Source organism: Nicotiana sylvestris, chromosome 11, assembly GCF_000393655.2.
Source record: "Nicotiana sylvestris chromosome 11, ASM39365v2, whole genome shotgun sequence".
NCBI lineage: Eukaryota > Viridiplantae > Streptophyta > Magnoliopsida > Solanales > Solanaceae > Nicotiana > Nicotiana sylvestris.
In genome coordinates, this window is record NC_091067.1 from 88,962,280 (window position 1) to 88,987,507 (window position 25,228).

General features: G+C 39.6%; 1 protein-coding gene across 1 annotated transcript; it reads left to right on the forward strand.

Annotated features, from left to right (window-relative positions):
* Positions 1 to 17,132: 17,132 nt before the first annotated feature.
* Positions 17,133 to 23,932, forward strand: LOC138881305 (uncharacterized). Its single transcript, XM_070161518.1, has 11 exons — positions 17,133 to 17,547; positions 17,682 to 17,755; positions 17,803 to 18,327; positions 18,512 to 19,063; positions 19,811 to 20,828; positions 20,874 to 21,210; positions 21,266 to 21,459; positions 22,557 to 22,611; positions 22,696 to 22,814; positions 22,902 to 23,113; positions 23,171 to 23,932. The coding sequence occupies exons 1-11, from the start codon at positions 17,133 to 17,135 to the stop codon at positions 23,930 to 23,932; spliced, it is 4,263 nt and encodes a 1,420-aa protein (XP_070017619.1).
* Positions 23,933 to 25,228: the final 1,296 nt, after the last annotated feature.

Sequence of the window (25,228 nt, forward strand, 5' to 3'; positions counted from 1 at the left end):
TTAGTTTGTGCTTCGCGAACATGAGGTGTTGACCACGTTTGCGAAGAAGGACTGGATGCCTGGGCAGAATGTTTAAATAGTCATTTGGTCCGCGATTTTGGGGTTAACATCCAATATTTTTGAGATATTTTGGAGCCTTTTGAAGAGGATTGATGAGGGATTCAAGGGGAAAAACTTGGAGGTAAGATTTATGTAATTAATACTCGATTATAATATGGATTGTACCTAATTAATCATGGAATTTAAGCCTAATATTGAAGAACTAGGGCTTGGAATTGAAGACCTAGAATTTGGGATTTGAGGGGTCGTTTGTGATTGGATTTTGATGCTTTTGATATGAATGAACTTGGGGAGTGATAACAAGTTTATTGATGTAAATTTTATCGGAATTCGAGATGTGGGTCCGGGGGTCGGGTTTGGCCAATTTCGGGATTTGTGTTGTAATTTGATTTCTTTTGAGTGAGCTTTGTTTCCTTATATTTTGATGGTTTTACACCGACTTTTGTTAGATTTGGAGCATCCAGAGGCCGATTCTAGGGGCAAAGGCATCGCGTGCTAGAGATTTGGACCGGATAGATGTGAGTAATGATTGTGTAACACCCCAGACTATAGACAGAGTCCCACATCGGAAAAACACAAGAGGGATGTTGGGTATATAAGTTAACAAGCCTTAGATCCTAGTGACGCGTTTTAAACCCATGAGGGACCAGGTCCAGAGCGGACAATATCACTAGCGGGCTAGGCTATTACAGATGGTATCAGATAAACTCTTGTGTCAGCCTTGCCGATGGTGGGTCAGAGTTCAACTGAGTTTAGGCAAATCTCGGTTAGGCGGGGCAAAGCTCAGTGCTGAGTCTAGGCAAATCCCATGCGGTGGGGCAAACCTCAGCGAGGACGCTGATTCCATAAGAGGGGGTGTATGTAACACCCCAGACTATAGACAGAGTCCCACATCAGCAAAACACAAGAGGGATATTAGGTATATAAGTAAACAAACCTTAGACCCTAGTGACGCGTTTTAAACCCGTGAGGACCCAGGCTTAGAGCGGACAATATCACTAGCGGGCTGGGCTGTTACAGATGGTATCAGAGCCACTCTTGTGTCAGCCTTGTCGATGGTGGGTTAGAGTTCAACTGAGTTTAGGCAAATCCCGGTTAGGTGGGGCAAACCTCGGTGTTGAGTCTAGGCAAATCCCATGCGGTGGGGCAAACCTCAGCGAGGATGCTGAGTCCATAAGAGGGGGTGTATGTAACACCCCAGACTATAGACAGAGTCCCACATCGGCAAAACACAAGAGGGATGGTGGGTGTATAAGTTAACAAGCCTTAGATCCTAGTGACGCGCTTTAAACCCGTGAGGGCCCAGACCCAGAGCGGATAATATCACTAACGGGCTGGGCTGTTACAGATTGTAAATATTGTCCTGAGGGTATGAAACCCCAGATTGCACATCATTGTGCTATATTGAGGTGACGCACATGCTAGATGACGAGAGTGGGGTCGTGCACCGTTGGGGATTGTGACTAATTCCATCCTGTATGACTGTTTTACCACATATTTGATTGAAAACTATTTGCTATCATCATGTTTTGGGCTGAATGCCATATTTGGGCCTTGTGCCAACTATTTGGATCCTTAGGGGATTTTTATTGATATTTCCTCACTATTTTGACTTTATACTTGTACTCAGTCATGCTATATCCTACCATTTTCATAACTCAGCCATGTTTACTCTGTTTTAACACATTAAATGATATTCTAAAATGATATTTTGAGCTGAGCATCATGTTTTATTATGCCCGAGTGGCTAATGAGATTCTGACTGAGTAAGGCCGAGGGCCTGTGTTGTGAGGTTATTGAGCTGATTCATGATTATGAGGCCGAGGGCCTGAGATTGTATTCCACGAGATGGCTTGTTGATATAAGGCCGGAAGCCTATTGATTATGCCACGAAGTGGCTTGATATTGCGCTTGGGCAGTAAGGGTCCCCTCCCGGAGTTTGTACACCCCAGTAAGCGCGGGTACCCATTGTGATATGAGATATAGCCCGAGGGGCTGGTGTTGTTCCATGATATTGCCCAAGGGGTGGATTTCTGGTTACATTGTTGCCGAGGGGCGGATTTTTATGTGTCTATAAGTTCTAGCTGCTTTTCATTTACTTTTTTAACTGTTAAAAATGTATTTTAAAGAAGTTTAAACTGAACTAAGGTGGATTTACATGTTTTCACTGTTTCATTGCTTTTACTGGATTTTTACTGCTTCTTTATAGCCTGTTGATGTGCCTTTACGTGATTTCTTATCGCTCAGTCTGCATTTATTATTATTACTCACTGAGTTGGAGTACTCACTTTACCCTGTGCACCCCATGTGCAGATTTAGGCGCTTCAGGTCCTGCTTGCGAGGGTTAAGAGAGCTTCCAGCAAATTCCGAAGATTCACTAGGTAGCTGCTCGATGTTTGTAGCCTAGTGCTTCTCCCTCTATCTTATTTGGTCCTGTTTTAGTTATGTAATAGTTGTGTAGACTCTTTCAAACTTGTAGTTTTTACGATAGAAGATCATGACTGGTGACACCCTGATGTCGGGCAATGTCTATTCCGCAACTGTATGGTTTACCTTATTTTGGGATTTTTATTATTGTGTTAAAGACTTAGTTTTATTACTTAATTGCTTAAAAATGAATTGAGAATGTGTCTGTTGGCCTTGTCTTCATGAGAGGCGCTATCACGACCGGGTCCGAATTTAGGGTCGTGAAAAGTTGGTATCAGTGCCTAGGTTACATTGGTCTCACGAGTCATAAGCGAGTTTAGTAGAGTCTCGCGGATCGGTACGGAGAAGTATGTATTTATCCCCGAGAGGCTGCAGAACCTTCAGGAAAAACTTCATATTCTTGAAATTCTTGTCGTGCAAATTTGTTTATGCGAGCGCTAAACTTCTATTATTCTATTCTCTAACAAATGGTGAGGACACGTGCTACCGGTCAGGACAGACGACCACTAGTACTACCAGCTGTGGACACTAGAGGCCGAGGACGCGGTCGTGGTTGCGGTAGGGGTAGGGGTGTGGCCCGCACAGTAACTAGGAAAGCACCTGTAGATCCACCAACCGCCCTAGTTCAGGATCAGGTCCCATTTGTGGACACTCCAGCAGCACCAGCTCAGGCCCCAACTGTGCCCATTGTGATTCCGGGTCTTCAGGAGGCCTTGGCTCAAATTCTGTCAGTATGCATTGGCCTAGCTCAAGCAATCTCAGTTACTACAACCGCAGATACTTTTCAGGTTGGGGGAGGCACTCAAACTCTCGCCGCTCGCACACCTGAGCAGGTCGTGCAGGGACTTCAGATGCCAAGGGCGCATCCAGCCCATCTGGTTGCAGTTGCTCAGGACTATGTAGCTCTTTGCCAGAGGACGAGCAGCATAGGTTGGAGAGGTTTGGCAGACTTCAGCCTTCGACCTTTAGTGGTGTAGAGGGCAAGGATGCTCAGGGTTTCTTAGACAAGTGTTAGCGGATTCTTCGCACAAACGGGTATTTTGGAGACCAGTAGGGTCGTTTTCACTACTTTTCAATTTTCTGTAGCTGCCTTCACTTGGTGGGAGGCATATGAGAGGCGTAGGCCTATTGGTGCAACACCCCTTACCTAGTAGCAGTTCTCCGTTCACTTTCTGGAATAGTATGTGTCGTAGTCTCGTAGAGGGGAGCTGCGCAGATAGTTGGAGTGGTTGTGTCAGGGAGAGATGTTTGTGACACAGTATGAGATGAGGTTCTCCGAGTTAGCTCGTCATGCTATTTGGTTGGTTATGACAGATAGAGAGAGGATTAGGAGGTTTGTCGATGGACTCACTTATCAGCTTCATATTCTCATAACTAGGGAGAGGGTGTCTGGTGCTACTTTTGAGGAGGTTGTGGACATTGCTCGTGAGATAGAGTCAGTTTATCGCCAGGAGTGAGATGAGAGGGAGGCCAAGAGGCCTCAAGGATTTGGTAGTTATGGTGGTGCTCCTTCAAGAGGTCAGTTTCAGCACGGCAGAGGCCGTCCATTCAGGCATGCTCAGCCAGCTCGTCCAGGTTATCGTGGGGCATCATCGGGTCATGGTTATCACGCTTCTCATTAGGGCCAGTCATCACTTAGTGCCCTTCCTACTCAGAGTTCATCCCGTGCTCCATCAGTTTATGGTTTTTCCATGCCAGGTGCATCAGTAGTCATTCCGGTGCTAGGGGTTCCCTTCAGTCCCCATCTCCAGCACCTGGGAGTTGCTCTGAGTGTGGAGAGATGGGTCACATATGGAGGCATTGTCCTCGTCGTCTTGCGTGTTCATCTCAGCAGAGGAGTTAGTCATCGGCTTCAGCGCCAGTTACTTCACCACCACCCGCCAAGCCAGCTAGGGGTGGAGGTAAGTAAGCTAGGGGTCGCCCTAAAGGGGGAGGTCGATCAGGTGGCGGTCAGGTCCATTTCTATGCACTTCTAGCTAGACTGGATGCTATTGCTTCCGATGCTGTTATTACAAGTATTGTCTCAATTTGCCACAGAGATGCTTCTTTATTGTTTGATCCTGGTTCCACCTTTTCTTATGTGTCATCATACTTTGCTCGTTATTTGGATACGCCCCGTGAGTCTCTTATTTTGTCTGTTCATGTATCTACTCCAGTGGGCGATACTATTATTGTAGACCATGTGTACTGGTCGTGTGTGGTGACATTGTAGGTCTGGAGACCCGAGTAGATCTTTTACTATTATGTATAATGGATTTCGATGTTAGTTTGGGCATGGATTGGCTATCTCCGTGTCGTGCTATTCTGGACTATCATGCTAAGACAGTGATGTTGGCTTTATCGGATGTGCCACAGATTAAGTGGCGAGGTTTGACTGATTATGTTCCCAGTAGAGTAATCTCATTCTTGAAGGCCCATCGTATGGTTGGGAAGAGTTGTCTTTCGTATCTAGAGATTGTGAGGGAGTTTTCTGATGTGTTTCCTGTAGACCTGCTGGGCATGCCACCGGACAGGGATATTGATTTTGGTATTGACCTGGTGCCAGGAACTTAACCCATTTCTATTCCACCGTATCGTATGGCACAAGCGGAGTTGAAGGAGTTAAAGGAACAAATTTAGGAACTTCTCGATAAGGGGTTCATTCGGCCTAGTATTTCACCTTGGGGTGCACCGGTTCTATTTGTGAATAAGAAGGATGACACGATGAGGATGTGCATTGAATATATGCGGTTGAACAACATAACAATTAAGAACAAGTATCCTTTGCCTCGCATTGATGATTTATTCGACGAGATTCAGGGAGCGAGAGTGTTCTCCAAGATTGATCTCTATTCGGGTTATCACTAGTTCAAGATCAGGGACTCAGATATCCTTAAGACAGCTTTCAAGACCTGATATGGTCATTATGAGTTCTTGGTGATGTCTTTTGGACTGACCAATGCCCCGGCAGCGTTCATGCATTTGATGAACAACGTGTTCCGGCCTTATCTCGACTCGTTTGTCATAGTCTTCATTGATTTTTTCTGGTGTATTCGCGTAGTTAGGAGGAGCACGCGGAGCATTTGAGAGTTGTGTTGCAGAGATTGAGGGAGGAGAAACTTTATGCAAAATTCTCCAAGTGTGAGTTTTGGATCAGTTTAGTGGCTTTCTTAGGGCACGTGGTGTCCAGTGAGGGTATTCAGGTTGATCCGAATAAGATAGAGACGGTTTAGAGTTGACCCAGACCATCCTCAGCCGCAGAGATATGCAGATTTCTTGGTTTGGCAGGCTATTATTGCCGGTTTGTTCAGGGATTATCGTCTATCGCATCGCCCTTGACCAAGTTGACTTAGAAGGGCGCTTCATTTGTATGGTTGGATGAGTGTGACGAGAGCTTTCAGAAGCTCAAGACAGCCTTGACCACAACTCCAGTGTTAGTTTTGCCATCAGTTTCAGGTTCATATAGCGTGTTTTGTGATGCTTCGAGAATTGGTATTGGATGTGTATTAGTTCATCCCGTATGACTGTTTTATTGCGTATTTAATTGAAAACTATTTGCTATCATCATGTTTTAGGTTGAATGCCATATTTGGGCCTCATTCTAACTATTTGGACCCTTAGGGATTTTTACTGATATTTCCTCACTATTTTGACTTTATACTTGTACTCAGTCATGCTATATCCTAGCATTTTCATAACTCAGCCATATTTACTATGTTTTAACACATTAAATGATATTCTAAAATGATAATTTGAGCTGAACATCATGTTTTATTATGCCTGAGTGGCTTATGAGATTCTGACTGAGTAAGGCCGAGGGCCTGTGTAGTGAGGTTATTGAGTTGATTCATGATTATGAGGCCGAGGGCCTGAGATTGTACACCGTGAGATGGCTTGTTGATATGAGGCCAAGAGCCTATTGATTATGCCACGAGGTGGTTTGATATTGCGCTTGGGCCGTAAGGGGCCCCTCCCGGAGTCTGTACACCCCCAGTGAGCGCGGGTACCTATTGTGATATTAGATATAGCCCGAGGGGCTGGTGTTGTTCCATGATATTGCTCGAGGGGCAGATTTTTATATATCTATCTGTTCTAGCTGCTTTTTATTTAATTGTTTAACTAATAAAAGGTATTTTAAAGAAGTTTAAACTGAACTAAGGTGGATTTACATGTTTTCACTGTTTCATTGCTTTTACTGGATTTTTACTGCTTCTTTATAGCCTGTTGATGTGCCTTTATGTGATTTCTTATCGCGAAGTCTGCATTTATTATTATTACTCACTGAGTTGGAGTATAAACTTTACTCCCTGTACACCGTGTGTAGATTCAGGCGCTTCAGGTCCTGCTTGCGAGGGTTGAGAGAGCTTCCAACAAATTCCAGAGATTCACTAGGTAGCTTCCCGGCGTCCGTAGCCCAATGCTTATCCCTCTATCTTATTTTCTCCTGTTTTATTTATGTAATAGTTGTGTAGACTCTTTTAGACTTGTAGTTTCATGATAGATGCTCATGACTGGTGACACCCCGATGTCGGGCTATATCTATTCTGCAACTGTATCGTTTACCTTATTTTGTGATTTTTATTATTGTGTTAAAGACTTAGTTTTATTACTTAATTGCTTAGAAATGAATTGGAAATGTATCGGCTAGCCTTGTCTTCACGAGAGGCACCATCACGACCGGGTCCGAGTTTAGGGTCGTGACACTTGTGAGGATAGAGAGGATATTTCCAATAGACCCTCAGCTCAGTAAAGCATAAGCACCATATTAATAAAAATATAGACAAGAAGGAAAAGTATCAAAAGCCATATAAAAGCAGAATATAAACAACAAGACAGTAAGGTGATCAACCATGAAAGAAAACAACAGTTATAGTGATTAATAGTGTGAAAATTAATAATTTAGTAGTATGTAATTGCAAAAATATATCATACTTACTACTTTATGATTATTAAAATAACCTTTATATACATTACATAGGTTTTATAATTAATTTAATAAATTAATCTTTAACTTATAGTTAATTAGCTTACTATTTTAATAATTCAAAATCAAGGTCATAATTTAAAATTAACGTATTTTTATAAAAAATTAATTAATTACGGTAATTAGTAATGTACTTGATAATTATAATTTCTACTATATTTTATTGAAAGTAATTAAGTTTATTTATGTCACGACCCCAATTTCTCATCTTAGGATGTCATGTTAGAACTTAGTCTTCAAGACTAGGTAAGCCTAACACATGCTGATTATTAATGAAATTTAACTAACTTAACTGCAATACATTAAATAAAATATGTAACAACATAACTGAACAAACATTAGTTACATAACCCCAAAACCGGTAGTACAAGTCATAATCTTTTCTAAGAGTAACTTGAAATAACAAGTACATCACTGTCCCGAAATAATAGTAGACAGTGGAAATAAAATACAACGGACGGTTACTTCGAGGCCTACAAACGTCGAGTAGGTATACCTTGATGTCTCCAACCACGCAAACATAAGTCTCAAAATCAACTCGATCATAAGTACTTGGATCTGCACAAAGATGTGCAGAAGCATAGCATGAGTACACCACAGTGGTACCCAGTAAGTATCAAGCCTAACCTCGGTAGAATAGTAACGAGGCTAGGTCAAGACACTTACCAGACATGTAAACCTATGCAGAATATAACATAAAGTTAACAATGAAAGAACATCAATGTAAAACCAATAGCAGAAGGATTACAAATTTACAATCAACAGTGAAAATAATGGAAGCATAAATGGCAACAAGAAACAACCAGATAATAAAGCAACAACATAGTTAGAATACATGTAAAATATGAATGAATTCAAGTTAGGAGAACTGATGATAACTCAATCAATCAAATCATGCATAATGCACAAATTACAACAAGAATTACCCTAGATACCACTCCTCGTAATCTCAAATTATAAGTCACAACTTCCAAATCTTACACGTTTGGCACCTCGTGCCCACATTTTTCAAATAACTTTCACACGGCCAAATGCATGTGGTACCATGTACATCGCACCTGTGTCAAATATCAATTTAAGATGATCGAGGATAAATTTAAACACAATAAAATACAAATTTCAAACATGAATAGAGTAACGCGTCAAATGAGATATTAATATATTTAAAGTCCTAAATAAAGTAAAATAAAGGAGAGGTTTTACAAGTAGATTATCAGATGAACTTAATTTAGAAGTAAATGAGATAAAGTAAAAATATCGTATTTAAACAAAGTAAAACATTAGTTAAATTTAACGAGCTAAATATAAAATTTGTTAAATTAAAATGTGATAATAATTTTTAAGTAAATTACACAACAATAATGTCATGAGTAGAATTTGAGAACCCAATTAAAGTAAAAATGTGATAACCATTTAAATTAGTAAAGCGCCGAATGGGATACGAGTTTTATTTTTGAAAGACACACAATTGAAAAGCCTTAAGAATTCTTTTATTTAAATCAACTAATAATCAATAACTCAATAGGATATAAGATAATGACCCCGTGCACATAAATTCATCTTGACAGTCAATTTATCAAGAAATAATGGAGATACAAATTGGCATGTTGATGCAACATAATAAATCACGTAGAATGCACGACTCACCGAAGAACTCAATATCGTTCCATTATTAGAATACTAGTGGTTAACCAAATACGATCCAAATACAATAAAGTGATTTAAGAAACAACAATAACCGTCCTAACATAAAATATACCATGAGAATCACAACCAGTAATAAACCTAAATATCACAACTATTACAACATATACATATGTTGCGCCGTACAACCTAATCCCACGCAATAATAAATTTATCCGTTATGGCATGCAACTTGATCCCACCATATTATATTTTATTAATATCATAATACTTCTTTATTCCACCATATCATCATTATCAATACCGTTGTGGCATGCAACCCGCTCCCCACGTAGCATGAATTAAGCAAACAAATTACAACCAACTGCGACATGTCACAAAATCAATGCAATAACGAAGTCACACAAAGAAATCACAATGGATGGAGAGGTTACACGATAACTCACAAAATTACATAGTAAGAAATGACGATTTATAAACCAAGATACAATTTTCGAGAATCAATTAATAATGAAGGCATGTGATAGATAAGGCATATATAAGACAAGTAACTGCAATTAACAACTAAAACATAGATGGGTGAACTTGACAAACAAAAGATGGAACATGTACTAACAACTTCAAGTAAAGCAAGTAAGGGCAAGTGTAAAAACAACTTCAATTAAATGCATTAGAGAAGCCTAATAGTCTAAACCGGTCAAATACCACATATAAGCCCGTGTACACACTCGTCACCTCGTGTACACACCTTCAAAATCATTCAAATAGTACCATCAATCCACAACCTAAGGGGGAGTTTTTTTCACACAAAGTTAGGCAAGATACTTACCTCAAATTAGCTTTTCCTTTACAAATTCACCTCCGCTAGGCTCAATCTAGCCAAAGACGACTTAAATACTTTAAACAATGCAAGAGGAAACAATTTCAATGAACAAAGCTATGATCTTTATACAATTTCTAAAAAGTCAACAAATGTCAACCCCAAGGTCGTCCTGTTAAAACCAGGTAGAAGGGTAGATCTTGAATATCCATAACCCCACGAGTCCATATATGTGCTTTTTTTTTTTCAAATCCGAGTCCAGTTCGACTGTTAAATCTCAAATTTTTATTTTTTCAATCTTTGACAAAAACCCACAAGTTTCCTATTAGATTCTCATGAATTTGATATTAAATCTAATATATAATCATGAAATATAAATGAGAATTTATTATAATCACTTACCCAATAGTTTGGAATGAACATCTCTTTACAAAATTGCCTCCCACCGAGTCTAGGGTTCAAATTATGTTAAAATTAAGCTAAGTCCTGAAATGAAAGTCCTTATACCAGTCTCAGATGTCGCATTTATGACATGAGGTTCGAAAATGCGAAAATAGCGTCACAAAAGAGAAGCTTGACCAACTCCGCGTAAGCCACAAATGCGACACATGTCGCGCAAAAGTGATCTCAGAGTCGTCGCAAAAATGACAGTTTGTATCGTAAATACAAAAGCTGCCTAATCACAAATGCGGTAAAATTGTTTGCAAATACGAACTCCCTTGTCCCAGCCCATCGTTGCAAATGGAAGAATGATCTCACAAATGAGGACATCGTAAATGTAATAAAAACCTCACAAATTCGAGAACAAAGACACCAGCAGGTCTGAACCTTCTTCAAATCACTCCGAAAAGCGTACAAAACTTATTCGATCGCTCGGGGCTCTAAACCAAACATCCACACAAGTCAAAAAACACAATAAATCCGCTCGCACAATCAAAATACAAAAATAACATCTGGAATCATGAATCAGATGCCAAAACGTATGAAAATCACAATATGCTTCAAGAACTTCTAGAATTGCAACCTAACGTCCGAACTACATCAAATCAACTCCAAATGACACCAAATTTGCAGGAAAGTTCCAAATTATGAAACAGACCAATTCCATGTCCCGAAACCAAAATCTAAATTTGATAGCCTTAAAGTCAAGCTATAGTCAAATTCAGAAAAAATCCAAACGTTTAAATTGTCAACTTCCGCCAGATGGTGCCGAAACCTTCTAGAAACATCCGAATGCAAGACCAAGAATACGCCCAAGTTCAAAATCACTATCCAAACTTTTTGGAACCATAAAAACTCTAATCCGAGGTCAAATACTCAAAAGTCAAACTTGCTCAAGTCTTTCAACTTCAAGCTTCTCAGGTGAGAATCACCCCTTAAAATCACGTCTGAACCACTTAAATACCAAAGCCGATGATGACGTAATTCATAATACACTATGCAAAATTACTTATGACCAAAAACTGACAAACTAGACGCAATTGCTCAAAACGACCGGCCGGGTCGTTACAATTTAAATTAATTTCAAAAAGGTGAAATACTAAAAGCCTACAATTGTAATTTCTTAATTAATTACAAATTAGGTATTATATAAATTATTTTTATCCTAAATGCCAAGTCCAATCCAGACCTGACCCAGTCCAAATACCCCATCTCATTCTATGTTGGCAATTCATGCATCTCCTTATGAGCCAACAGCGGTGCACCACAACATCCATCTTTATCACTCACAAAAGAAACAAAATATATCCCAGTTGTACATCATTCATATTAACGATTCTTATTTTATCTATATTTTCCTTTAATTTTTAATATCCCATCAGACTCATCTCAACTGTCAAAACTAGGGGATCTAACGGTCTGTGTATTGTGTCATTTTAATTCAATAAGGTCCATATTTTCAGGGCCGTTGATGTAAATAATCAATAGCCCAAATCCATTCCCTTGACTTTAATCCAGAGACGGCCTAAAACTACCCAAATCCTAAAATCATTTCCCTGCTATCACAGCCGCCCCATTTCCCTTTCCTCTCACAACTCTCAAAATGCATGACCAAATCATGTCACTGACCTTACACAAATTTGTGCAGGTTTGCAAACTGACCCCGAATCATCCTTTCTTCCTTCTGACTCCGCTAATCTCGCTGATACCTCCCCATATCATCATATGAATTTTAAATCTTGAGTTTTCTGACTTAGACTAAATTGTGAAACTTCAAATCTTCAAATCTTTGGATTTTGCAACAAAATCAAAGGCATGCATGAGCATCTTATGATGTTTATTATAAACCAGGGGTCAAATATAATGGACTCTAATTTTTGGCCTTTGTCCGATGGTCTTCTTGGTTGTGATGACTATCTTCCACTCAGGTAAAACTCTCATTGACCTTTCCCCTCTATTCGTTTCTGATTATACTCTACCGATCTTACATCTCCACCCCGTCATCATTTCCCACTATCAAATTTGAATATGTGAAACCTTAAGGCTTCAATGGCCACTATATGTAATGACCCAGCCAGTTGTTTTGAGTGTTGTAGCATCGTTCCCCTGTCTACAGCTCATTTTATGCTTAATTATTGTAATGTGAATTTTTGGGGTAGTTGATTCAGTTTCGGATGTTTCGGAATGAGATGAGACACTTAGTCTCAAGGTTGGAAGCTTAAGTTGAAAAGGTTGACTGAATGTTGACTTATGTCTAAATGACTCCGGAATGGAGTAATTAAGGTTCTAATAGCTCCGTCAGTTGATTTTGGACTTAGGATGTGTTCGCATAGTGATTTTGAGGTACATAGTTGATTTAAGCATGAAATGGTGAAAGTTAGAAGTTTTGAAAATTTAAAAGTTTGACTGATAGTTGAATTTGTGATTACCGGGCTTAAATTTTGGTTCTGGGAGTTGGAATAGGTCCAATGTGTCATTTATGACTTGTGCAGCGAAATTTCAGGTCAATCAGACTTGATTTGATAGGTTTTCGACATCGATTGTTGGAGTTGGAATTTCCTAGTTTTTATTAGGCTTGAATTGAGGTGCGATTCATGTTTTTGATGTTGTTTGATATGATTTAAGACCTAGACTAAGTTTGTATTATGTTGTATGACTTGTTGGTATGTTTTGTTGAGGTCCTGGGGGCCTCAGGTGAAGTTCAGATGGTTATCAGATCGAAATATGGAATTGAAGGATTGCTAAATTGCACCAGGTCTGGTGCAGTCGCACCAGCGAAGAATTGGTCGCAGGTGCGAGGCTGCAGAAGCGAAAGAGGCATCGCAGTAGCATATTTGGGTGAGCTGAGGAGTGATCATAGGTGCGATGATTTGGTCCTCACCTGCCAGTTCGCAGATGTAGAGAAAGTGCCGCATGTGCGAGGACTGGGAGTAAGCCTAGGAAACGCAGGAGCGAAGGGTGTCCTGCAGATACGGGCTCGCTTATACAGAAGATGGATTGCAGATGCGTAAGTGGGATGGAGTAGTTGGACCGCGAAAGAGGAGAAATCACCGCAAAAAGCAAAACCACGGGTGAAGTTAAATGATCCGCAGAAGAGGAAATCTTGGCGGTGTGTATTAATTCGAGGCTTTCACGATTTTTTATCATTTTGGACATTTCAAGCTGCAACTAAGGTGATTTTTTAGAGGGATTTCAAGGAGTTTCTTGAGATAAGTCACTTGTGATCATTTTTATTTAATAATATTGTTCCCCCATTGAATTTCCCACCTAGTTGTGTGCTTTTGAGGTGAAATTTTGGGAGTTTTAGGCTAGGGATTGGAGAGTTAAAATTGGGGTTGAGCAGGATTTCAATGTCGGATTTGAGTAATTTTGATATGATTGGATTCGTGATTGATTGACTTCCGTGTTTTGTAGATTTTATCGGATTCCGAGATGTAGGCCTATGGTTGACTTTTTGACTTTTGATTAAGAACTTAGTACTTTCATGTGGAGATTGATTCCTTTAGCTCTTGTTGATTGTATCGAATTTTTTTGTGGCCAGATTCGAGGCATTCAGAGGCCGATTCGCGAGGCAAGGGCTTGTTGGAGTTGAAATTTCCACGGCTTGAGGTAAGTAACACTTCTAATCTTGGTTATGAGGGTATGAAACCCCAAATTTTGTGTTATGTGATTGGTGTTGAGGTGACGCATATAGAAGGTGATGGGCGTGTGAGCGTGCATCGTAGAAATTGTGACCTGGTCGATTCCATGGAACTGTATAGTTAAATAATCTTGTTGTTAATCGTATATTCTTCATGCGTTATAGAAATTTAGTTGCAAGTCATGTTAGAAATCATGCTTAGGTTGCATGCTGGTACTATTGGGACCCACAAAGGTGATGTTGCATGTTGAATTATGTGCTTAAATAGCAATAATGTACTCATTCACAACTATTATTTGCATATCACATATCATTCTATGTTGTCATTTATTGATACATCATATCATCATTGATTGGGCTGATTATCATGATTCTGGTGAGCTTGAGAGACTCGAGAGATTGATGACTACGTGAGGTCGAGGACCTGATTGTGAGGATATTTATGGGATCGGGCTGAACGTCGTAGCATTTTTTATTGATTCATGCCTTGATTGTCTTATTATAGCGCTTTAGCTGGATTTTCCCCTCTAGAGTTTGTACACCCACAGTGAGCACAGGTACCTACTTAGTGCAAGTGCAAGTGCAACTGCCGAGCGCGAATGCCTAGCGATTGGGAAGAATGAGTGACTATGAGGATGGAGTGACTGGGAGGATGGAGTGAATGGGAGGATGGAATGATTGTTACTCTGAGAGCATGCATATGATTTCATCACTATTTTGTACTCCAAATGGCATAGATAACTTACATGTATATATCGGGATGCATCATTTCTTATCTAAGCTGTACTAGGAATATCCTACTTGTTTGGGGTTTATATGTTAAATTTAGAAGCATGCCTACCTTTCTGTATCATACTTCTATAATAGAGTTATACCTATGAAGCTCGTAATTGCTTTCAGCCCTATGGTTAGAGTTGTTACTTACTGAGTTGGTTGTACTCATGCTACACCCTAAACTTCATGTTGGTATGGCCGAAACTCACATCACAAATATAGGTTGTGAGGTGGCCGAAGCAATAATAAAAATGCAGCGCAAGTCGAGGTCGAATCCACAAAGAGTTAGATTTTTGGATTAGGTATACACCTAGTGTGACTGTATGATGTGCCCCAAATTACACTTCCACATTTTCAATTGTTGTTTCTACTTCTACTTATAAGATATTGATTGTGATTGTAGAGCTAAGAGACAATATTTTTGGTTTTGGTTGTTTTTAAAGTTATGAAAGATCTAGGGTTGCAACTTCTGCCTAGTTGGTTACCTAATGGATTTAGAGCTTTAGGACATGTTTGGTTGATCGGGATACAATATAGCAATCACACTCAATTACACACTCCATATCTCTCGGTAATTTGTGTGATTTTGCCTGATTTGGCTTTCTCAAGTCCAAATGGGTATTTCACAAAGCAAGTGATAAATGCTCTAGTCGGGAATTACTCTCTCTAGGTTCGACCTTTTAATTGAGGCTATCCATTTCTTGAGTTCACCCCAATTCCTAGTTAGTCAAGTTTTCCTAGACTTAGTCTCTCTTTCTCAAGTAGAGACTAAGTCAAATAGGCATGAATCAATGTTTGCAACCATCAATTCTCAAATTCAAGCAAGAACTAGGCTAAATATCATGAACTCAATCATAAGTAATCACTAAATCAATTACCCATTACGTACCCATAATAGGGTTGGGTCACAACCCAAGCTAAGGGTTTAGCTACTCATGGAAAATGTTGGCCCAAGTTCAGGTAAAGTTTTGAAGAATGACAAATGAACTCAGTCATGGACCAGGTTCATCATGTGAGGCATAATATTTATCAACCTAGACAGTGAGATACATGTGAAGGAGATAAGTCTCAGTAATCAAGCAGAAATATCTCCTGAACTAATCGAAAAGGTTGCATATTGGATGAGGAGATAAAGTCTCCTTATGGGAAGAGGACACAATCACACAATCCGGATAAATGATAGGTTTGGAGTTTGTATTGAACAAGGACTCAACTTCGATGAAAGATCAGCAATTGAGTCTCAATCAAACTCTGATTACTAACTCATTAAATAACAGTGATTGTTCTCTTTTACAGGTGTTGCACATACGCAAAAGTTAAACGTGAATAGGGAGCAAAATAGCAACGCTTTTTGCAAGCAGTTCGTGTGTAATTCAAGTGTGCAAACCTGAAGCTACTTGAATGAGATAGAAGAACCAGTTCCGTTGTGTTTATTCTTATTCTAGTTCAATTGTAGTAGGTGGTTTAAAGTTGTACCTTTTCAGCTTTCATAGAAGCATTTGTAATAGGTACTTTGAGTGTTCAAGTTATAGGCTAACTTGAAGGTGTCGCAACAGTTGAGGTTGTGTGCTACACAGAGATTAGAGTTAATCCTTAGGTTTACAAAGAGTTTTGTAAATGTTGTTTTGGCTCAGTAATTTTAGTGGATGTTTGGGAAAATCCTACTGAGTAGTAGGTCGTGGTTTTTTCACCTTTTGAGCCAGGTATTTTCCACGTAAAAATCTTTGTGTTCTTTATTTTCTGTACTTTTAATTCCGCAACAGTAGCAGTTGGAACACCTAGAAGAACCAGGTTCTTCTAGATCGAAAAATTGGGTACCACACAAATCACCCCCTCTTGTGTGGTATTGACGTTTAGAACATCAATTGGTATCAGAGCAGGTTATCCTTGAATAGGCTAACACCTTAGGAAAAGATCAACATGAGTGCACCACCTGGGAACTGGGAAGGGCAATCCACTGCCAGGCCTCCACTGTTCAATGGACAGTACTACTCTTGGTGGAAAAACAAGATGAAGGATTACATCATAGGAGAAGACTATGAACTCTGAGACATAGTCACTGATGGTCCTTTGCCAACTACAGTGAAAAATGAGGAAGGAGTGGTTGTGCCAAAGACAAGGGCTGACTGCACTGCCGAAGACCTAAAAAGTGGGAGAAAAATGCTAAGGCCAAGATATGGCTTGTGTGTGTACTAGGTCCAGATGAGTACAGTAGGATCCAAAACTGTGCTACTGCCAAGGAGATATGGGACACTTTGCAAGTGGCTCATGAAGGAACACCTCAAGTGAAAAGATCCAGAGGAACACTGCTGTATTCTCAATATGAGAATTTAACTATGAAGGAAGGAGAAACTATCTAAAAGATGTATACTAGGTTCACTACACTGACAAATGAACTTAATTCCCTTGGAAGGATTATTCTTGAAGAAGACAAGGTTGAGAAAATCCTGACAAGGGTTCTGCCAGTCTCACAGGAAAGCAAAATCACGGCCATTCAGGAATCCAACAATATTGCTACTCTCAGACTGGATGAGCTGATTGGAAATCTTACTGCTTATGAACTGAGAAGGCAAACCATGAAGATAGATACACCCAAGAAGGAGAGAAGCCTAGCTCTCAGAATTGCTGAAGGTTCAGATCTGGAAGATAATGAGATGGCTATGATCACTAGAAAATTCAAAAAGTACCTGATGAGAGGAAAAGGTTCTTCAAGAGGTACAACCATCAACAAGTTAAGAGCTCTTGAGAAACAGACCAATGAGGGTTGCTACAGGTGTGGTAAGACTGATCACATGATCAAGAACTGCCCTCAATGGGAAATTGAGTGGAAGAAAGAAAGGGTTGAACGAAGGAACAGGAAGAAGGAACAGGTTCAACTAAGGCTATAATTGCTGCTTGGGGAGAAACTTCAGATGAAGATTCGGAAGATGAAGCTGAAGAAGAGCAAGTACTGATGGCCATCGGAGAATCAGATGATGAACAAGAGGTAAGTATCCTTCATCAAATAAGATTAAATTTTTGTCTAAAGAAAAGTTGGTTGAGCTACTACTAGACTGCATTGATGAGTCTGAGATAATTAACAATGAGAAAGAAGTTCTGTCTAGGGAATGTGTGATCCTAAAAGAAAAATTTAAAAGTCTAGAGTCTAGGGATAATGAGAGTGATAACACAAATGTTGAGTTGAAGAACCAGGTTCTTGAACTTGATAACAGTGTCCTAGAGCTTAGGTCTGAAAACTTAAAACTGAAACTAGGAACAGGAAAGAAGAAAGCTGATCACACATATTTCACTCTAGAAGAAAACTTGGGAAAAATGAAAGATGAATTGTATAAGAAAGATGAACTCATTAAAGTCCTGAAGGAAGATCTAGGAAAGGTGAAACATGAACTAGACAGAACTTGCAAGTGGAACAAGGCTTCTGATGCACTCTCTAGGCTGCAAGAGCATCACAATAGCAACAAAAGAGGACTTGGCTATGGGACTCAAGCTCCAAAATGGGACTCTAGAAGCAAGTACCTCACTCTTCCTGAAAATAAAATCTGCACACACTGTGGCAAGGCTGGCCATTACAAAAATTAATGTAATGCAAAAGAAAAGGCCAGTCAAAAGAACAAAGTCTTTGTTCAAGAGAAAAACAAGCTGCCTGGGTGGGCAAGAAGGAATCTGATTCATCCTTTTGCCTATAGAAAGGGACCCAAACTAGTTTGGGTTCCTAAGACTAACCCCTGATTTCTTTTTGTAGGTCCAAGTGAAAGGGAAGAGCCAAATATGGTATATGGATAGTGGCTGCTCAAAACATATAACTGGGAACAAGGACCAGTTCCTTTCACTTGAGGACTTAAAAGGATGTAATGTCTCCTTTGGTAATGGAAAGAAAGGTGAGATCATTGGGGTTGGAAAGGCAGGCAAAACAGATTCTCATTCCATAGAGAATGTCTACCTGATAGATGGCTTGAAATATAGCCTAATAAGTGTGTCACAATTGTGTGACAGTGGTAATCTTGTAGCTTTTACCTCTACCAAATGCTTTTTGATTAACCTTACCACTGACAAGATTATTTTGCAGGGAAAAAGAGTTAACAATATGTACATTGTAGATTTTTCTACTCTCTCAGAAAATGAACTCACTTGCTTAAGTGTGTTGGTTAATGATCCCCTCTTGTGGCACAAAAGACTTGGTCATGCATGTCTAAATCAGCTAAACAAATTAGTTTGTAAAGACTTGGTGATAGGGTTACCTAATATCAAGTTCAAGGAAGACAATATTTGTGAGGCATGTGCAAGGGGGAAGCAGGTAAGATCATCCTTCAAAAGCAAGAAAATGGTAAGTACAGCCATGTCATTGGAACTGGTCCATATGGATTTATGTGGTCCAATGAGAACCATGAGCAGAGGTGGAAAGAAATATGTAATGGTGCTTGTCGATGATTATTCTAGATTTACCTAGGTTCTATTTCCAACCTCCAAAGATGAAGCATTCGATATGTTTATTGCATTTGTTAGAAAAAACTCAGAAACAATTAGGAAATCAACTTGCATCCATTAGGTCTGATCATGGAACTGAATTTGAAAATTCCAAGTTTGCTGAATTCTGTGATGAAAATGGTATAGATCATAATTTCTCTTCCCCTAGGACCCCTTAACAAAATGGAGTAGTTGAAAGGAAGAATAGAACTCTATAGGACATGGCTAGAACCATGCTGCTTTCTAGTATATTGCCCACAGCTTCTGGGCAGAGGCCATAAACACTGCATGTTACATAATCAATAGATGCATAACCAGACCTCTAGTGGAGAAGACTCCCTATGAGTTACTTAAAGGGAGAAAACCAAACATATCTCATCTTAGGGCATTTGGTTGCAAGTGCTATGTGCACAATAATGGAAAAGACTCCCTAGGTAAGTTTGATCCTAGAAGTGGTGAGGGAGTATTCTTGGGATATTCTTCACATAGCAAAGCATATAAAGTGTTTAATAAAAGAACTCTGTGTGTAGAAGAAAGTGTACATGTAGTATTTGATGAAACTAACATTCTTTTTAAGGGACATGAACATGAAGATGAAGCCATTGGATTGATAAAGGAATTGACTGAATCCCCAACACAAGTCAAAGTGGCATCAAAAGAAAGAACAGGTTATGGAACAGGTCCTTCAAATCAGGGCAACCTGACAGGGGGAACTAATCAAGGAGAAATTGAATCAAACCCCCTAGAGGAACTTGTTCATGAACCTGTTCCTCAGCAACAGAACATGGGAGAGACATCTAGCAGAAACCAGTTGATTGTGAAACCTCACAAGTATCAAAGTTCTCACCCCATTGAGAACATTATTACTGATCCAACATCTGGAGTCAAAACTAGATCACAACTAAAGAATCTGTGTATTTTTTATGCTTTCCTATCTCTTATTGAACTTAAAAATCTTGTTGAGGCTTTGCAGGATGCGTATTGGGTGAATGCAATGCAAGATGAACTCAACCAATTTGAAAGAAATCAAGTTTGGCATCTAGTTCTGAGACCCAAGGACAAATCAGTCATTGGTACAAAATGGGTCTTCAGAAACAAACTTGATGAAGATGGAACAATTACAAGAAACAAAGCAAGACTGGTGGTACAAGGATTCAGCCAAGAGGAGGGCATAGACTATGATGAGACATTTGCTCCAGTTGCAAGACTAGAGGCAATTAGACTCCTCATAGCCTTTACAGCACAAATGGAATTCACTCTTCATCAGATGGATGTCAAAAGTGCCTTCCTGAATGAGTACCTAAAGGAAGAAATGTTTGTGAAACAACCTCCAGGGTTTGAGAGCAAGGAATGTCCTGAGCATGTGTACAAGTTAGACAAGGCTCTCTATGGGCTCAAGCAGGCCCCAAGAGCTTGGTATGAACGACTATCCAAATTCCTACTGGAGCATGGTTACAAAATAGGTAAACTTGACAGTGCCTTATTTTTAAGGGGAAAAGGTAAAGATCTCCTTGTTGTGCAAATATATGTGGATGACATCATATTTGGGGCTACCACTGATAGGCTAAGTAAGGACTTTGCAAAACTAATGGGCAGTGAGTTTGAAATGAGCATGATGGGTTAGCTTAACTTCTTTTTAGGCTTGCAGATCAAACAAAGTCCAAATGGAACCATGATCCATCAGCAGAAGTATACAAAAGAGCTAATCAAAAAGTTTAAAATGGAGGAATCTAAAGAAATAGACACACCCATTGCAACTGCCACCAAATTAGATATTGATGAACTTGGTTCATCAGTCGATCAAAAGTTGTATAGGGGTATGATTGGATCACTCTTGTATATTACTACAAGCAAACCTGACATCATTTTCAGTGTAGGACTTTGTGCTCGTTTTCAGGCAAATCCAAATGAGTCTCACTTGACTGCGGTAAAGAGGATACTGAGATATCTGAAAGGCACCACTGATCTGTGTCTTTGGTATCCTAAGTTAGTAATTTTGATCTAGTTGGATATGCTGATACTGATTTTGCAGGTTTCTTAGTGGACAGGAAAACACCTCAGGTATGGCACATTTCCTTGGTTCATGTCTTGTGTCATGGGCTACCAAAAAGCAAAATTCTGTGGCCCCATCTACTTCTGAAGTTGAGTATGTTGTTGTTTCTTCCTGTTGTGCTCAATTGCTATGGATCAAACAACAGCTGGTAGATTTTGGAATTGAAGTGGGATGTATTCCAATATTCTACTATAACACTAGTGCTATCAGTATGACAAAGAACCCTGTTATAAGAGGACTAAGCACATAGATGTTAAACACCACTTTTTAAGAGATAACTATGAGAAAGGATTGATTTCAATAGAATTCTATGCTACTGATAAACAAATAGCTGATATCTTCACTAAAGCACTGAGTAGAGAAAACTTTGAGAGGAACAAGTTGGAGTTAGGGATGATTAAGATCACCTAATAGGCCCAGTTCAGAATGCATAATAAAAAAAATATTGTTTGGTTAGGGGTTCTAACTTTGTGTAAATATCTAGATTAATTCTTACTCAGTTTCATACTTTAATTATTATACTCATGTGACATGTGTATGACTCACTGATCTCTTACAAAGTTTCTTCTATTTTGGCATTTGAGGCATGTTCAAGAGAGTTCTATATAAAGAACCTGGTTCATCAGTATGTGTTCATATGAAAAGCTCAGGTATGTTTTCTATACTCTGCACAATTAGAAAGATTATTTTTTCAATCATGAGCAGAAGTCCTACATTCATCAAATTCCTAGAAATTCTATCTGTTGAGCATTGAACCAGTTTCGTCCCCTAGAACTCTAAAAACCGAGATTTTTGCCTAAAATCTAGCGATGCCTAATAATCACTAAGAGACCGGAATTACATCTTGATTAGACTTCTAATTGACCTCTGAAAAAGCTGTCGTTACTGCATTTAAGTCTAATCATCTTTAAATACACGCCATACCTCTTCATTATTAGTCCATAACCGTCAAAACTCTTCTCAAGTTCTGATCGCCCTTCTTCTCTCCAAAATTCCCAAATTTTTCTTAAGAAACGATCCACCATGACTACCCCCCAATATAATTCTAGTACTCCTTCACCAGTATCCCCTTCGAATACATCCTTATCTACACCCCTAGTGAAACCCCGAAACCTAGGTTTCGTAGGCAGAAAATGTTGGCTAGAAAAACTGTAGCTTTTGGAGCTCTAAGAAAAGTTCTAAATGAGAAATTGAAGGCTAGCTAGAGGAAGGAAAGTCCTACTCAAGAATCTGACTCAAGCTCTAAGTCTGAAGCCTTTATTTCTGCCAGCGAAGGAGAAGAACATGGGTCTTCTGACACTACCAAAATTAAAGAAACCCCTGAGGTAAGTTCTTGTGTGGTACTCTCTACTGTGGTTGAAAATGCAGAAAATAGATTTTTCTTGGTTGGTCCTGTCAAAGATGTAAAGGGGGCTGAATCTAGTAGAAGTGGAGGTAAAAAGAAAGAAAAAGAGAGAGGGAGCAAGTGGTGATGAGAGGGGAAATGGGAAAGAAAAAGTTCTAGTTATCTATGGAGGTGTTGAAGAAGGTCAAATTGGGGGTTCCTCAAGTTAGGGAGACTAAGAATTCTCCCAAAAGTGATCATATGCAAGAATTCATGGATACAACAAGTCAGAGGGAAGTGGTTCTGGGGAGGCGGCTGAAGGGCTTGTGCATCTAAGCAAGCAACAAGATGAACCTGGTTCATCTGTTGAGGAAACAGTGGCTGATCTTCTAAAGAGGGTTGGGGCCAGTTATGATCCAAAGAAGCATAAAGCTTCCACACAAAAGGCTCCAACTACTTCCAAGCCAACAAAGAAAAGCAAAATGTTATCCCCAAAAACTACTGTACCTAAGGGAAGAGCCACTAGAAGCAGGGTCAGACAAAGTGAAGTTGAGTTATAGAAAGCTCTGGAAGAAAGCAAGAAGAAAAAGAAGGAGAAGGGAAAAGCAAAGGCTGTGGAAAGTTCTGAGGTTGCAGAAGAAGAAGAAGAAGAAGAAGAAGAGATGGAACTGGTCCATCAAGAAAGGGGAACAACTGTGGAGGTTCCTACACCCAAACCAAAAAGGGCCAAGGCTTCTTCCAAGAAGTCTTCCTCTGAACCCTATTTAGCCAAAAGAACCAGATCTGCAGTGAAAGGTAAGCAGGTAAAAATTACTGAGGCAGAAGAAGAAGAGGAATCTGAAAAGGAAGAAGATAGGTTTGTCATCTTTGGTAGAAGAATTTTTTTGAATGGAAGACTGTTGAGAGACCTAGATGAGCCAGGAATGAGAAGACTGGTGGATGCCCTAGCTGCACAAGGTTGGAAGGACATGGTCCTTGAAATGGATGGGAGGCTGGCTAGGAAAGAATTGATTGAGTTTACAGCCAATGCCACAGTGAAGAATGGGGTAGTCACCAGTATAGTGAAAGGAGTAAGGGTGCAGTTTGATGCACTCAAATTGGGTAAGATTCTAGACATATCTAGTGAGAGGTATGATGATTATACAAGGCAAAGATGGCCATGTCTAGATTCTCTCCCTACTGCTCTTCAAATCACTAGGAAGTTTTGTGATGTCGCATATGCTGAAGATGTTCTTGAAGTCAGGTTTGTGCAGAAAAGTAAGATGAGGCCTAAGCACAAGGGCTTGTTTAAATTTGTTAACAAGTGCCTGTTGCCTAGATAGGAGAGGAGACACACTGCAAACTACATGGACCTGGTTCTTATGGAGTGTCTTGTGAGAGGAATGCAGATCAAATGGCCTGCCTTTATTGTCAAATTACTGGACAGGGTCATAAATGGCTTCAAGGCTCATTCCACCCCATATGGGTTCATATTGACTACTGTTCTGGATAAACTGAATGTGCCTTTGAAGAAATGGGAGATAGCATCAAGCAAGGAACACTTTGGCGTCAAGACTCTTCTGGCTTGTGACTATCCAGTCAATGCCACCCTAGTTGAACCTGGTTCATCCCTGAAGACACCTGTTAACAACAAGGTTAGGGCTTTGATTCAAGAGTGTAGATCTAAGGATGCTGAAATTGCTCGGCTCCAGGCTCGTGTAGCTGAACTGGAAACTGAAAGAGATGGCCTTAGAACTGAGCTAGCAAAAGAAAAGGAGAAGAGTGATAGGATGCTTCAAAATATGATCAACCTTCTCCAAACCTAGCCCTCTAGTTCCTCCAAGCCTTAGGATGTCTAGTTGTTGTCTTCTGAACCAAACTAGTACCCCTAGTGACCCAGATTAGGGACTTTTTCGTTTTTTATGCTCATGCTTTGGAAGTTTTTCTTTCTTTTTGTGGTTTGTTGGTGGAAACATATCTTATCAATGGCAGCTACTGTTTCTCTTGTTCTATGAAGATTTTACTCTTAATAGTTTGAATATGTTTGTTGATTATTGATAATTTCATCCATGTTTTCACTTGCAGTTGCCCAAGTGGCCATGAGTAATTACAATAATCTGGGATTCACAATGCATGCAACTTTTCGATGATGCCAAAAGGGGAAGAGATATTGTGTTTTACTCTTTATTCTGAATAATGTGATATTTATAACCTAATTAAATCTGGTCCTTGATGATAAGTTAAAATTCTAATATTATGTGTTGATGGTCAAGCTGAGTTCCTACAGGTTCTTTGATTAGTAAAAGCATAGAGTTTGTCATCATCAGAAAGGGAGAATTTGTTGGCCCAAGTTCAGGTGAAGTTTTGAAGAATGACAAATGAACTCAGTCATGGACCAGGTTCATCATGTGAGGCATAATATTTATCAACCTAGACTGTGAGATACACGTGAAGGAGATAAGTCTCAGCAATCAAGCAGCAATATCTCTTGAACTGATCGAAAAGGTTGCATATTGGATGAGGAGAGAAAGTCTCCTTATGGGAAAAGGACACAATCATACAATCCGGATAAATGATAGGGTTAGAGTTTGTATTGAACAAGGACTCAACTTCGATGGAAGATCAGCAATTGAGTCTCA

Excerpts from the sequence above, each read along its gene's own strand:
- LOC138881305 (XM_070161518.1), top strand. The coding sequence starts at position 17,133 with ATGTATACTAGGTTCACTACACTGACAAATGAACTTAATTCCCTTGGA. Across the intron at positions 17,548-17,681 it reads TGAGGGTTGCTACAGGTGTG|ATGAAGATTCGGAAGATGAA; the intron begins GTAAGACTGATC and ends GAGAAACTTCAG. Across the intron at positions 22,612-22,695 it reads AAATTAAAGAAACCCCTGAG|GGGGCTGAATCTAGTAGAAG; the intron begins GTAAGTTCTTGT and ends AAAGATGTAAAG.